General features: G+C 34.8%; 1 protein-coding gene across 1 annotated transcript in view; it reads left to right on the top strand.

Moving 5' to 3' along the window:
- The window catches only part of LOC113514431 (uncharacterized), a 212,257-nt gene extending 196,975 nt beyond the window's left edge, over window positions 1–15,282 (top strand). Inside the window, exons 7-16 of the mRNA XM_052893152.1 lie at window positions 479–593; window positions 1,368–1,495; window positions 2,049–2,164; window positions 2,737–2,846; window positions 4,328–4,464; window positions 5,502–5,600; window positions 6,489–6,626; window positions 7,736–7,858; window positions 9,081–9,224; window positions 9,823–15,282. Coding sequence (XP_052749112.1) covers window positions 479–593; window positions 1,368–1,495; window positions 2,049–2,164; window positions 2,737–2,846; window positions 4,328–4,464; window positions 5,502–5,600; window positions 6,489–6,626; window positions 7,736–7,858; window positions 9,081–9,224; window positions 9,823–9,920 — 1,208 coding nt within the window. The 3' untranslated portion in view covers window positions 9,921–15,282. The remainder of the gene's footprint in view (window positions 1–478; window positions 594–1,367; window positions 1,496–2,048; window positions 2,165–2,736; window positions 2,847–4,327; window positions 4,465–5,501; window positions 5,601–6,488; window positions 6,627–7,735; window positions 7,859–9,080; window positions 9,225–9,822) is intronic.
- The last annotated feature ends 449 nt before the right edge of the window (window positions 15,283–15,731 follow it).

The raw sequence follows: 15,731 nt of genomic DNA, 5'->3' as shown, positions 1-15,731 counted from the left end.
ACCGACATATCTTCTGAGTGATAACAAAAAAATGGTCACCGGGCACCCAAGCTGTTCACTCCAAAGCCAAATTCCTTGGATTTCGATTCCTCCGAACGCCACTCGATTGCTATATACCTTGGACAGGACTATTATATCTACACGCCCATGCTGCCATGTCTTGCCTTTCTTAAGGCTTATGCACTTAGTATTTTTAGCTATTTTTGAATAGCAAGTAAACTGACAATCTACTTATTGGAAACTGGTAACCGTCGCTTATAGACCTATATTACCCCACATTTGTTGCCATTCTTGAAAATAAGATTTTATGTCTCCGTACCATTACAGAAAGTTACTGTCGCTTCCATTATCACCGCTAACTTTTTTTCTTCAAACCGTAAAACAATTTTGCAAGCGCTGCTACGTGGCAACAAGTTTATAAGTGAGTTCGTTCGACCTCTCCCTATGGAATATAATGGTGTTGCGTATGATTTTCCAGTCGAGGAGCTAGTCTGTCTGGCTACGTGGAAGGAGGGCTCCACCAGGTACCTGGTGGGGAAGATAGCACAGGTGCAGCGAAGGAATTCCATCGTCTCCGATGAAGATACATACAGGTATCGTGAACTAGTCCAACGTCGACTCAAATGTATTTTATTTGTTACTACAAAATTGTTGAAAACGTCATTTTATCGAAGATGAAAAGTGGTAATCGCATTATCACAGAGGAGCAAAACGAGTACACTTTGCGTCACGGAAACAGCGGCACCAATCATGATATAACACCGACGTTTTGTAGACACATTAGATTAAGAATATTTGAATTTAGAATGCGCCATCGTGTGCCTTTTGTATTTAAATGGAATCAACATTCAAGAAGTCCTTATCAGTTGCAAAAATAATTACTAAAATCGGTTTAAAATTGGCGACGTAATGGGCTTCTTAGTGGATGATAATGGAATGGTAACCCCACCTGCGCTTTCGGTATACGCTAGCGAGGCACCAGTGAGTGGGTGGTAAAGCAGGTCATTTGACCTATCATGACGAATTAATCAGTAATTAATCTGAATGGTTTCATCCTACCTTATCACCACTCACTAGTTCCCCGTCAGCCTATACCGTTAGCGCAGGCGGAGTGGGTTACCATTTCATTGTCATCCATTAAAAAACACTGAATTTTCTTATAGGCTAGTTAGTACTTATTGAACAACCGAACATCTGAAATAAGAAAGATATCAAAATATAAAAAAATAAAAGTTATGTATTTATAATCTTTTATGTATTTTTTTAACATATATGTATTCATTATTTCTTTTTTTTTTAATATGTCTACTAACATAAGTAATGCAAATAAATTATATTGTATAAACCTATTATTGTCGCAATTGCAGGTGCTTCATCTACAAGGGCCAGCACAGCGACAAGAGTATGACTTACTACATCGCGCAGTCGGGCGACGCCACCTGCAACGGACTGTCCTCGCCCACCGACGGCAGCCGCACCATGAAGCTCACTAACAGTCAGTTACTCTTTATTACTATTGTTATCAAGTGATAGCGGACAGAGATTTTGTAGAGATCCACACGGTAGACTGTCCTCGCCCACCTACAAATTAGTATTTTTTTATACAACTTAGAATGACAAACAAGCTGACGATCCACCTGATGGAAAGCGGTAACCGTCACCTATAGACATGAGCAGTACCATGGACATAACAGAGTATACTGTTTTGCCCATGATACCCCCCCATGCATTGCCATTCCTGAGGACTCAGGTGTTATTCCTCTGTACCCAGTAATTATTGTAAAGTCTTAGATTTATAAGATACAAACTTAGATTGTATAGATAGAGTGTCTCCATAGAAATGCTTCGAGAAAAACGGGTCAACTTTTTCACACAATTATTTACATTTTCACATAATAATCTAGGCGAGGAAGATCGACTAGTTTTGGAACCATTCCACACCCTTAAGTTTGAGCGGTATTGACACGAGTAAGATTGTTAACTATGAAAAGTAGATCGTTCCCTTTACAAATAATTGTTGGTATATCAAATTTTATGACGATTCACAGGTGATGACGAGCACAACCGTTGCCACTTCCCGAGCTGGATTGTTGAGCACCACAAGTGGTACAGCCTGGACCGCACCCACCAGTATCGGTTCACCACCAAGAACGCCACGCTCAAGGTTGGTTCGGTTTATTTATGCACTAGCTTTTACCTGCGACTCTGTCCGCGTGACCGGGATAAGAAGTAGCCAATTTCTTTCTCCATCCCATATAGCGTTTGTATACCAAATTTCATAAAAATTGTTTAAGCTGTTAAATTTATATCATTTTTATATATATAAAAATGAATATATACATTTGGGGTAAAGTATGATATAGGATACTTTTTATCCGGTTCTTTTTTTTTATACAACTTAGAATGGCAAACAAGCTGACGGCCCACCTGATGGAAAGTAGTAACTGTCGCCTATAGACATGAGCAGTACCATGGACATAACAGAGTATACTGTTTCATTCCTGAGGACTCGGGTGTTATTCCTCTGTACCCTGTAAATTCACGCCATATCCCACCCTTCAAACCGAAACACAAGCATACAAACACAGCTGCTTTACGGTTGAAACACGAATGGGACAGAGGTGCCCAAGCAATCGACTTTTGTACAAGGTCTCCGTCTAGTAAATGTATACTATGGTCTTGTATGGGCTTGTACACTATTCGAAGTTTAATAAAAAAATACATTTGGAATTACAGATAATGAATGAGGACGGCTCCGTGGACGAGAAGCGATTGGTGTGCCACTCCATCCTCGAGCACAAAGACAAGAAGCATATCACCCTCATCGCCCACGTCACTATGGGATGGTACGCGGACTTTATAACATATCTTTTATTAATTCCTGATGAATTCATCATGATGGGCCTGGCCTGGCTTGTTTTCATTCCCATCTGTCACCCTTCACTGGTGCTCCGCCAGCGTATCCGTTAGCGCAGGCCGGGCTACCATTCCATTTTCACCCATCAACATATCTTTTATATATACTAGTGGCCCGTCCCTGCTTCGCACGAGTGGACATTATTACATTTTAAAAAGTGGTTATTGTGACATAACGATAATAGTTGGACATATAGTATCGTGAAATTCTTTGTAGTTATTGACCATTAAGGCTGCACACGCGACGGAAGCTTAAAAATGGAGTAACTTCTCCCGTTTTCCCAACATTTCCCTTCACTGCTCTGCTCCTATTGATCGTAGCGTGATGAAAAGTATACTATAACCTGCTCAGGAGTATGAAGAATAATTGTGCCAAGTTTCGTTAAAATCCGTCGAGTAGTTTTTGTCTCTATAACGAACATACAGACAGACAGACAAAAATTTTACTGATTGCATTTTTGGCATCAGTATCGATCACTAATCACTCCCTGAAAGTTATTTTGGAAATATATTTCATGTACAGAATTTACCTCTGTACAGATTTATTATAAGTATAGATATAGATTTAATAACAGCGCCACGCCGACATACACAACAACACCTAGCGTATGTCGACTTCAACACACATGACCCGGTGGTGGTAGCCTCCGGAGCTGAAGCCGGGGTGATGGGGTACCCCGAGGCCCCTACCTCGCCTACCCACACTATCTGGCGGGCCCAGAGAGGGTTTTTTTCTTATTCATCATCTTCCTACCCTTATCCCAACTATCATTTGGGGTCGGCGTAATATGTTTTCCTCTTCCATTCTTTTCTATTCCCAGTCATTTCCGCATTCACTCCCATTCTGGCCATATCGTCCCTCACACAATCCATCCATGTCTTTTTAGGTCTTCCTCTCCTCTTATCTTTTTTCTTATTATAATTTATATTTACATTTGATTATTGAACATCAACAGACTGTCTTATGGTCGGATCCATTATTTGCTTAACTGTGGTTGCTAACTCGCTTGCCATGCGTGGCAACTACTGGCAAAACCCCTCAAGGGGGAGGCTTATGTTCATCATTGGACAATTAAATGATGTGATGATGATTTATTTGTTTATTTACATTTTCTCTAAGCTCTATTATAAAACAGACTATACAAGTAATATTTGTTCCCGAGTATGACGGATAGATAGTTTACGTTGATGATGGATTATTTATTTAAATTTTCTCTAAGCTCTATCAGAAAACAGACTATACAAGTAAGATTTATTCCCGAGTATGACGGATAGATAGGTTACGATGATGATGGATTATTTATTTACATTTTTAATAAGTTCTATTGAAACACTATACAAGTAAAATTCGTTCCCGAGTATGACAGGTAAGCAGTATACTTTAAAATAATGTAATGTACTTGTGGCGCAGTGAGTCTGGACACGCGTGCCTCAAGTTCTACCGGCGCGAGGGCAACGTGCTGGAGCTGCAGCCCAGCTCCAACCTGACGGAGCTCGCGCAGGACGCCTGCACCGCCGGACACCAGATGCCCTACATCACGCTCATCAGTATGTATACTTCTTGAACTACCACCTGGTTAGCTCATTTACATTTTCGAAACGCAGACATGTGTTAGAGGACAATCGAAATCAATAAAAATGTATATTAAAATATAATAATTTAACAAATAAATAACGATAAAATGTAAAATTAATGAATTTTAATAATAGATAATAATAATAATAAATTAGGTTTAGAGATTCATATGAATAAATGAACATTCATTAGTACATATATGTGTACATGGCGGACTTAATGCTAAAAGCATTCTCTCCCAGTCAACCATAGGGAAGTGACAGAATACTCGAATGCGGTACAACTAATTATTGATATACATACATACTAAAATTACATATATAAACGAATAAATATATATGAATAACAAATACACTTACACATATATAAAATATAATATATTATACGCGAAAGTGAGAATAATATAAAGTACTTAAATTCTATTGTCTTCGAAACAAAGTATTAAATGTTAGATTCAAAAATTCTATTGTACTTGCGACACATTCTGACCAAGGGTTTATAATAGAAAGTATAATAAATTGCTTTTTTTTTATACAACTTAGCATGGCAAATAAGCTGACGGCCCACCTGATGAAAAGTGGTAACCGTCGCCTATAGACATGAGCAGTACCATGGACATAACAGAGTATACTGTTTCACCCATGATACCCCCCATGCGTTGCCATTCCTGAGGACTCAGGTGTTATTCCTCCGTACCCTGTAAATTCACGCCATATTGCCCACCCTTCAAACCGAAATACACCTATGCAAACACAACTGCTTCACGGTAGAAACACGAATGGGACAGAGGTACCCAAGCAATCGAGTTTTGTACAAAGTCTCCCTCTGGTACTTACTCCCTAATATAATATATTTATAATATGAATGAGTAATCATATTTATTAATAATTTTAAATACACAATCGGTATTTAAGTCGATGTAAATATGTGTAAACGGCGCGAAAATTTAAAATTTATTAATATATAAATGCCATTAGGTAATAAATAGATAATATTTGTGTATGTGCAGCGACGTCCCTGACGCCGATGCGGTGTCCCATCTTCGGACGGTACTCCGTGCTTAACTCGCTGGCCGACCGGCGCCAGCGGCGGCAGCAACTAGCTATAGGTACGTGTCTTACTCACGGTTACTCACTTACGAATTTCCGAATTCATCATTTTTCCCCATATTATAATGGTAATTGCTCAGTTACTCCCTAGTAAACAACACGAGACCACGTACAAAATAAATTATTTTAATGCTGCTACTAATTAGAATAAAAATAAAGATTGACTTCAATTGTGACAAAATCAGTTATTTTGATCCAAAAACTAAACTACTGAACCGATTTTGAAAAAAATTGCATAGAATCGATCTGTAAGTGTATCTTTTCAAATAAAAAAATAATTTTCCAAATTAATTTAGAACTAATGCAGTTATGAGGTAACAAACATAAAAATATAATCGAATTGAGAACTATTTTATTTTTGAAGTTTGTTGAAAAAGGAGACTTCCTACATATAGAATAGAATACTTTTTATTGTCGTTTATCTCATATATGAGAAATTATGAATAATTAATTACATTATTAATTAAAAATTATAATGTATTTATTTTGTTTGTGTACATATTGTCAATCTTTATTCACAAGATGGTCTCCATTTATTTCTTTACTGATTATTTAGGTATGAGATATAAATTGACATAAAAGTGTATTTGACATATTTTTGATATTGTACATGTGAAGAATTGTTAACATTGTGCATTGATATATATAAAATTTTGCATGCCAAATTGCTGACTATTATCCTATTATTATTCCTGTATTAAAGATTATTTAAAATATAAACATAATTGTACAAAATTATTTAATGTAAAGATTTGACATTAAGAATATTATAATTAGAAATTTTGTAATTTCAATATAATAAAAACCAAATACAATTTAATATTTGCATACCCCTATGGGGTGGTGCACGCTATGTACTTACTGATATGTGTGCTGGGCGGGGGCAGGCGCGGCGGCGGAGGGCTCGGGCGGCGGCGAGGAGGCCGGCCGGCAGTGCGCGCCCGGCGAGCACGACCGCGCCAGCCTCGGCTGCGGCGCCGCGCAGGACTCCATCGAGTTCAAGTCGCCCTGCGGGGACTCCACCGGTGACCGCCCGCCACGTATATACACACACACACACACACACACACACACACACACACACACACACATACATACATACCTACATACATACTCACACACACATACATACATACATGCTCTTTATTGTTTCTTCCAAAAACTAAACTTATTATAAATATAAACAATTACAAGAAATAATCACAATGAGAAAACAACAGACGACCTTATCGTTAAAAGCGATCTCTTCCAGGCAACCTTTGGATGGAGAGGAGTAATTATAAACAGTTTGATTAGAGGCACGATGAAGAACCTATTATTTCTAAATATGGAGAGATGTAATACATGTAATAATGTAAATATATATCCCTACTCACTATTATGTATATTTATACATAAATATACATTCACATACATGTACATATACATACACACATGCGTGTAAATACCTACATAAATACTGCTCACGTGTATACGTAAAACACAAAGTTGCAAATTTATATATATATATATATATATATATATATATATATATATATATATATATATAAGTACAAAAAAATAAATCTATTACTATTACAAAATCACAGACATACAATAATTTAACTCCTCTTATGACACCCACGGCAGAGATAATATAATACTATACACCCTGTATACAGCGTTGTAATAATCCAGATGATGTTTACAGTGAGTTCAGCTCCTTGCTAGTCACTGAATAGTAGAAGAATATATATATATATATGCAACTTAGAATGGCAAACAAGCTAATGACCTACCTAATGGAAAGTGGCAACCGTCGCCTATAGACATGAGCAATACCATGGACATAACAGAGTAAACTATTTCGCCCATGATACCCGCCATGCGTTGCCATTCCTAAGGACTCGGGTGTTATTCCTCTGTACCTTGTAAATTCACTGCCATATCCCACCCTTCAAACTGAAACAGCGGTAGAAACACGAATAGAATAGAGGTGCCAAGGAAAAATTGGATAAAAATAAAAATGCCCTGTATAGACGTGCATGTATTGTGATGTATAGAGAGAGAGAGACAAAAGAAACTTAACATAAAAACAAAAAAAAAATATATGAAATGGTTCATGTTGTAATATTTTTGTTCGTATGGTTCACAGTGTACACGTGCTACGGCAGCTGGTCGGAGGGCGGCGTGGGCTTCCTGATCGCGGCGCCCGTCGCCCGCTCGTCGCTGCACCCGCGCACCTTCTGCTTCATGTACTCCACCGCCGCGCGCAACGGTAACCGCGTCCAGTACACACATACATACATACATACATACATACATACATACATACATACATACATACATACATAGCCGTCCTCGGAACAGGGAGCTCGCTCCGTGAAACCTGTGGCGAAACCAGGCTGGCTGTACTAGCCACCATTCGTACGCACAACGGCCCCAATAAGAGGCTAAGCGCGGAAAAATAGAGTCCAATTTACATTAGATAGATAGTTTACATTATATAGATACAGTGTCTCCATACAAATTCTTGGAGAAAAACGACTCGACTTTTTTTAAAAATTTTGCGTGATAAATAGTTATGAGTGATTCCTTTATAATTTCTATATTTTGTCCTATAATTTTTACATCTTTTTAATGCGTAAATACTCATTTCATTTATTTAATAAGATATATTGTGTGCGTAAGTATATAGAGCACTGACAGAAAAACGAGTCAGCTAATTTGTCAATTAGCTGACAAAACGTTGACCCGTTTTAGAGACTATCTATATAATCTAAATTCTTATTCAAATAGACTTAGTTACAAGATTTGTTTACACTTTTATATCGTCATTTTTTATGAATGCAGGGTTTGGAAATTTTTTGTCTGTGGTGAAGAGCCCGCAAGAACTCAACAGTTACTCTTTTAATCTCTGTTAACATTGTGTATATTTATATAAATGTACTATGTCTAAAATTACATGGTCATTAAAAGCCTGTCCATGATCGACTAATACCATGCACAATTGTCATTCAAATAAATAGTTGTTTAGCGTTGTTTAACATTTATAATATTATTTTGTATTGTCAAATTTATTAACGGTTTATAACAAATTTTATTGCGTACAAAGTGTAAATGATACATGTTAATTACATTGATGTATAAATAACCTAGATATATAATTAGAGATAAGTAATTAAAAAATAAAAAATATCTATTCTTTAAATATAAAAAAAATTCTTTGAGATCACTGCTAGCTGGTAGGGTGCCTAGGATACTTGATGTATTTACACGCTGAATAGCAATGGAAATGCGTTGACCAAAGTATAGGCTTCTGGTCACCAGAGGTTTCCACCAGCCGGTGTGAAATCTGAATTTATTAACTATTTCTTCTTTCTATAAAAAGCTTAATCGAGCAATTACGAACATTAAAAAATAATTAGTTACATTAGTCCATTCGTTCTTAAGTTATATTTTATACATAAAGATAAATTGTGTGACGGTGTGACTTGCAGAAACAGCGACAGCCGGCGCTGGCGGTAACGGCGGCGGCGGCGGCGGCGCGCCGCTGCTGGCGCTGTCGGCGGTGTCGCGCTCGTGCAACCGGAGCATGGTGCCGGGCCGCGACGGGGACAAGGCGTACAACCTCACCATCAACGGTAACATGTTTTTTTTTTTAATGGCAAGAAAGTGGAATGGTGCTAACGGTATACACTAACGCTAACGGTAGCGTATACCGTATAGCGGAACCTGCGCTAACGGTATACACTAGCGGGGCATCAATGACGACTGAATTTGATCTAACTTCGTGTCAGGTAAGTTGACCCATCGAGATGAATTCACCACGATGTCGAACCACCACCACCACAGCGAATTCGACATTCATGCGAGGTCGATCTGATAGTCTTTTGCTAGTGATGACACTGTTAGGCCTCATTACAAACAATAAAAATATTAAAATTTAAATAAAATTAAACAAAAAAATAATTTCAAGAGATAGGGTTTAAATTCCTTGTTGGTCCCACTCATATTATATATTTAAAGATAAAATATATATTATTAATAGAAACAATTTACTATTTTTCTTTGAAAATTACTTATTACAAATCAAAATTTACTTTGGCCGTCTAAATTAAAATATTTTAATCTAATATTTATTTTAATAATAAAGACGCTTTTTTATTTTTTTGAAAATCTGAATGTACTTGTCAACTAGACGTAAGTTATTATTCTAATATTATTCGGTTTCATTTGCAGGCACGTGCGAGCAAAGCAGCAAATACAACAGCCTGTCCCACCGGCTGGCGCCCGCCGCCGCACTAGTTGTAGCACTCATCGCCGCATGCGTCAGATGATACCGCTGTTAATCGCACGGACGGGTTTGGACGAGCATCCGGCGCAGTGTCGGCAAGGGCCGCCATTGAACAATTGACAACGACAATTGTTGATTGTAATTGTCAATTGTCAACAAGTTTAGTTCGCTTGTACGCAGGATAGGTTTTTTTATTATCGTAGCAAATAATTGAGCAATACCAGGTTGCAATTGTCAATCGGAATTTGTTATATTGTGATTGGGTGAAATCATTGTTGAACTTTGTTTTGCGGGTCCAAAAGTTATTGTAGTATCATCATTATCATCATCATCATCATCATCCAAGCCATTGATGAACATTATAGTATGTTCTAGAATTATCCTAATTATCCTCTGAATTATAAAAATCGTAGATATGTCATTTTATATACGAGTATGTAACAAGTAGTGTACTCAGGAAACTACCTACATAGTAATGTGAAAGAATGAACGCCAAATTGATATAAGCTTTACGATTGGACACAAATTTTATATGGAATGCCAATTTGTTTTTTATTCTACCCCCATCTTTTTAAAAACTTGTTTCTTTATAAAGAAATTTGTTCACTAACATATTAATAATATTCTATTTTAGCTTGTATATTGGGCGTAACAGGTAATATTATAAATGCTTTAGTTTATATGGACGTTACTCTTACATGTGAAAACTACTGAATGGATTTGAATGAAATTTGGTACACGGATAGGTTATATCCTAATTTAGCATATTATATATATATATATATATATATATATATATATATATATATATATATATATATATATATATATATATATATATATATTGCTATATTACTTTATTATATATTATTTAGGGTACTTTATGTGCCGATTCACGCGGGTAACGCCGCGAAATACAGTTGATAATAGATAACTATGGATTTCTTGTAGGAAAGAATGATTAGGAGAGAATTGGTTTTTTAACGTCTAATTCTACATTATTATCGTCATATCAGCCTTTAACTGTCCACTGAACATAAGCCTCCCCCTTGGGGGGGTGGGGGGGTTTTCCAGTAGCTGTCACGCAGTTAGGCTTTGGAGATGTTTTAAGAGGGATGTTATAAGAGGTCCATCTCTCGCCTTCCACTACCCGAATAGGGAGGGATGGGCTATTCTATGACCACACGGCGGGTATAATTCCACGTTTCATAATAATAATAATAATTGTGATTGACAATTGTAATTGTATTGATAGTAAAATTCAAATGCGAAATCTCGCCTCAATTTGACTATAGTGAAATTGTATTCATGTATTTTTAATTTGATTTCTTATTTAACAAATTTAATCTGAATTCAAACAGTGCAATGAGTATTGTATGAATTCAATGTTACCAATATATTGAACTTCAATTAATAATTTAACTCAATAATTGTTGTTATTGGGAAATAATCTATATTACTATGGACTTGTTCATAAGAACAAAAACCGTCTGCAGACCAATTTTAATTGTTTGTCTCTTTCTTTCAAATTAAGAAGTTAACTAAAAAGAAAAAGATGAAACATTTCAATAGGTTAAATTTATTAAACATTTGATGTTTTTATTGAATAAGGTGGCTAAAATGTACCACTGTATGTGGTATGTTTATTTATTTATTTTTTTTATCAATCTATGAATCACTGCGTACATTTTCATTAAATATTTCTAATGGTTGATCTCGTCCAAACCCATTTTTTACCTGTAGCGTATTCGATTAAAATTGGTGTTGCTTTTATTGTGATAATAATCATGGTTGGGAAAATCTTACCAATGAAACTTACCAGTGGCTCACCAAAAATGTTTTAGCATTTTTATTTTCGGCAGCTTTTCCTTTTGGAAAAAAAGTAATAGTGCGGCTATTTTGAGTCTTTCTACTTTTATAGTAGTATGTTTAAATTTTTTACGTGCAAGTATTGCTACCACATTTATAAATTACATTGACAGATATTGTTTTTGCATAAATAAATTAGAATATTAGACAGGTAAAGAATTCAATATAAAGTTAAGAATTGAACGAATAACTCGTGTACCATAAATCGAAAACCAGCTAAGGATAAAAGTTCTTTAAGGATAACATGGTTTTTTTTATTGGATGCAAATAGTGACCCCGCCTGCGCTGTGAGTATGAAAGCAGGTCAGTTGGCCCATCGTGACTAATTCAACATTAACCACGATAGTTTCCAGGGGAAACTGAGTGGAGGTCGAGCTGATTTTTTGATGATTAGTTTACATTTCATCTTCATCATATCAGGCGTTAACTGCTTAACATAGACATCCCCCCTGGAGAGGTCTACCAGTAGTTGCCACACTTGGCAGGCGGATTGGTATTAGTTGACAGTTAGGTTTTGGTGATGTTTTATCGACCATTCTATTTCCCTAGTCGCCTCTTACGTTACCCATGGAAAAGGAAGGGTAGTTTAGATTTTTATTATTATAGCTTTTTATCCACTTCAGTTGTCCCCAAGGGTAAAAGCCTCCTCCATCTTTTTCCACTTCTCCTTATCTGTAGCATATATTTGTCCAGTTTTTTCCTGCTGTCTTTATTATGTCATCTGCCCATCTCTTTCTTTGCCTTCCAACATTTATTTTTCCTGCTGAACCTCGCCATTTTGTTGTTTAGATTGTGGGTTGTTTAATTTTCAGATAATTAGTAACTTATAAAAGTGGTAGTATTACCCGTACGTACAGTTTTATTTAATTTTTTTATAGGGAAAAAAGAACTTTATGCAATGACGCATTATTGTCCATATATATATATAATTAATTTCTAGGTTAAGTGGCAACTAAACAATGTTTAAAGAAACGAAAAAACACGTGATGAATTTGTAAATAAAAGATGGTATAAAGTTGGTAATGAGAAATGCGAAATGCGATTTTTAATATCGTTACTTATGTAATTTTAAAGTTTCTTATTTTATTTTTAATACATACCTAGACGTATCCACGAGCCGCCGCCATATTGGAAAACAAAATGGCGGCGGCCGATTGTACAATATATTATATTATTTATAGAGAAAACGCTTCGGGGGTATACATTTGTATTGTATACAAAATACTAAACAGATATTAAGACTAAATTAGATAGATATAAATGTAGAAAAATTATGCTCAGCCATTAATTTCTTTTTTGTTTTATTATTATTATTTTTGTTTTGAAAACGTCCAATGAGTTTTTAGTGAATAAGTTTAATTTGCAATTATTGTTAAAGTAAAAACGGATACTGAATTTTATTTCAATATTTACTTCTTTATCGAGATTGTATTTGTATGTTTTCGTTATCATATGCATGAGCTATAGCGAGACAGCAACGCCTTCTGCCTTGTTTTTCCTCATGCTTGTGGTAACGAAAACGTTTCTACCGATAGATGCATGTATTCTTATACATAAACAATAGACTTCGGGATGTGAAGCTATTATTTAATTAATTGATCAGTTTCATTTATATGGAAAATATAGAATACTTATGTACCACAAAACAGGTATGTGGCCCGCCTGATGGTAAGCGGTACGCTGTTTGTGGGAGACACCAGTGTCCATTAAAAATTCGGGTCCGTTTTTATTGTCTTTAATTTATTTCCTTTATTAAAATACAGTAAGCTTCATTTAAAATTTGCGTTTTAAAAGTCAATGCTATCACAATCTTGACCAACAGTAGTTTTATAAAAAAAAATATAATTGCTCATACGAAAATAGTTTGGAATTTTATTTGTGATATAAAATTAATTTAAGGTTAAATAAAAAAATAATAAATATGTAAATATTCATTAGAATGAAGTTCCTGACTCACTATTTCTTTCCGGGATCCTTTGTGATAATATATTCTGCATTTCTTTTATAGTTTTTAAGTCTCGAGAATTGAGTATGTCGATGCTTGCCTACGAACCTACGTTTTAATGCAAATCGAGTACACGTGAGACTGGGTGGCAACGAAATCAAATCTATTAACGATACGTCCACGAAATATACAATAGATTTTATAGCTCAAATGTAATTTATGTCACATCATAATATGGTTAATATTTCATAATATTTATTTATATAGACAACATAAGGCCCATTTTGTTAGTTATTTTTTTAACCTATGTTAGTAAATGAGCGGTCATGACGCTCTTGCATTGATGACCTGTCCCACCCAATATTTTAGAATGGGACAGTCCATTTTACAGGCAATTGTCTTCAGATTAATTTAATTAAAAAATGTGTATGACAGTGTGTGCACATTAGACTCTAATGTACCTAATTTTATGAACCGACCAATGAGATATAGATATGATACATTTCGAATGCTTTTCTACTTATCACGATAAAGGTCTCATAGTGTGGAGGTTACACGATTTATCGTAATGTATTATTATTATAAAACGACTTGATATTTTACTATTACAGTATCATTAATTCGATTTAAATTTAACATTACAATATTGTTAATTTAATTTTGAAATATTGTTAACTTCAGTTAAAATTAACGTTACAAATCATTATCATGATTTTTTTTAACAATTTAGTGTCTATAATTACAATTTCATTAATTTACACCTACGATGGAGGCCTTTAAACAACGATGAAACACGAAAACATAGAATCATGTGTGATGTAACATTATTTTACATTGTGCGCACGTTTACAGTACATTATATTAATTATAGCGCCATTATCATGCAGTCTTACGTAGATTTGATTGTTTAAAGAAAAGTTATAAATTATGTAGCCCAAAAGACTATTGTAAATAAAACTAGTTCGATAATTATATACAATCAATATTTTATAAGTGTAAACGCATTTTTTAAATACAGGACAGAAAGTATTAATTTATAAAGAAAATAACCGACGATAATAAATAGCTATAGATCATTGAATGAGAAATATATTTAAAAAAGAACTTTTCTAACCGCCATTTTTAAATGTTAAAATACTTTTTTTTTTTCATATAAAAAGGTGTTAAGTGCACGAAATTTTAAAGTAATTTCACTTAGAGTTAAGGCATTTTTATGGGTTATTCTTTTTTTTTTAATTATTATTATTAATAAATAAGAAATTTCACAATGTGAATAAAGTGCACTAACGATTTATGTAAAAAAAAAATAATATACTCTATGGGATTTGTAATTTATCAGCTTGTAAATATATATTTTATTTTTATTTATCAGCTATAAATGTATTTTTGTGATATCAATTTCTTTGGCTTTGGACTCCATTTTGTGTAGATATTATGTATAATTATATATATTATATTAATAGCATTTAGGTTTATTTCGTCGTTTTGCTTTTTTGTGAAACAGTTGGTCATGCCATGGGATACGATTTGTAACTATTAATGTGTAAGCCTATTATTATATTTTGATTACTGAAATATATTTGAAAATCAATATTGTGTTTCATTTTTGCCTCTTAAATTTCATTAATTCTTGTCACTGGCTATTATATCTTTAATTCTTTACATATATTAATAGGATATTACTTTGGCTTTGTCAGTTTATGACTATATTATTTTGGCCCATGTCCACTCGAGAATTATTTTGTGCTCACTCCAGGATCAGGAACAGTGTTTTCATAGTCCCCTATCCTAAATCTATGTCACAGATTGAAGTACACATGCAGCATTTGTATTGACACTACGATTGTATAGCAGATGTGGGTAATTAGAAAGCTCATTATGCATATCATTAATTCTGTATCAGTCAGTTTTTACATTGAGTACCTACACAGTAGAATTGCATTTTGGTAATTTTGAAAGAAAGATGAAATAAAAGCTCGACTAGCAGCAGGAATATATTACCATTACAACAGCGATGGCGAGCTCGCATGCCCGCTATGT

Source organism: Galleria mellonella, unplaced genomic scaffold (genome assembly GCF_026898425.1).
Source record: "Galleria mellonella isolate WM207_F2 unplaced genomic scaffold, CSIRO_AGI_GalMel_v1 utg172, whole genome shotgun sequence".
NCBI classification, from domain to species: domain Eukaryota; kingdom Metazoa; phylum Arthropoda; class Insecta; order Lepidoptera; family Pyralidae; genus Galleria; species Galleria mellonella.
This window is presented reverse-complemented; position numbering and strand designations above follow the sequence as displayed.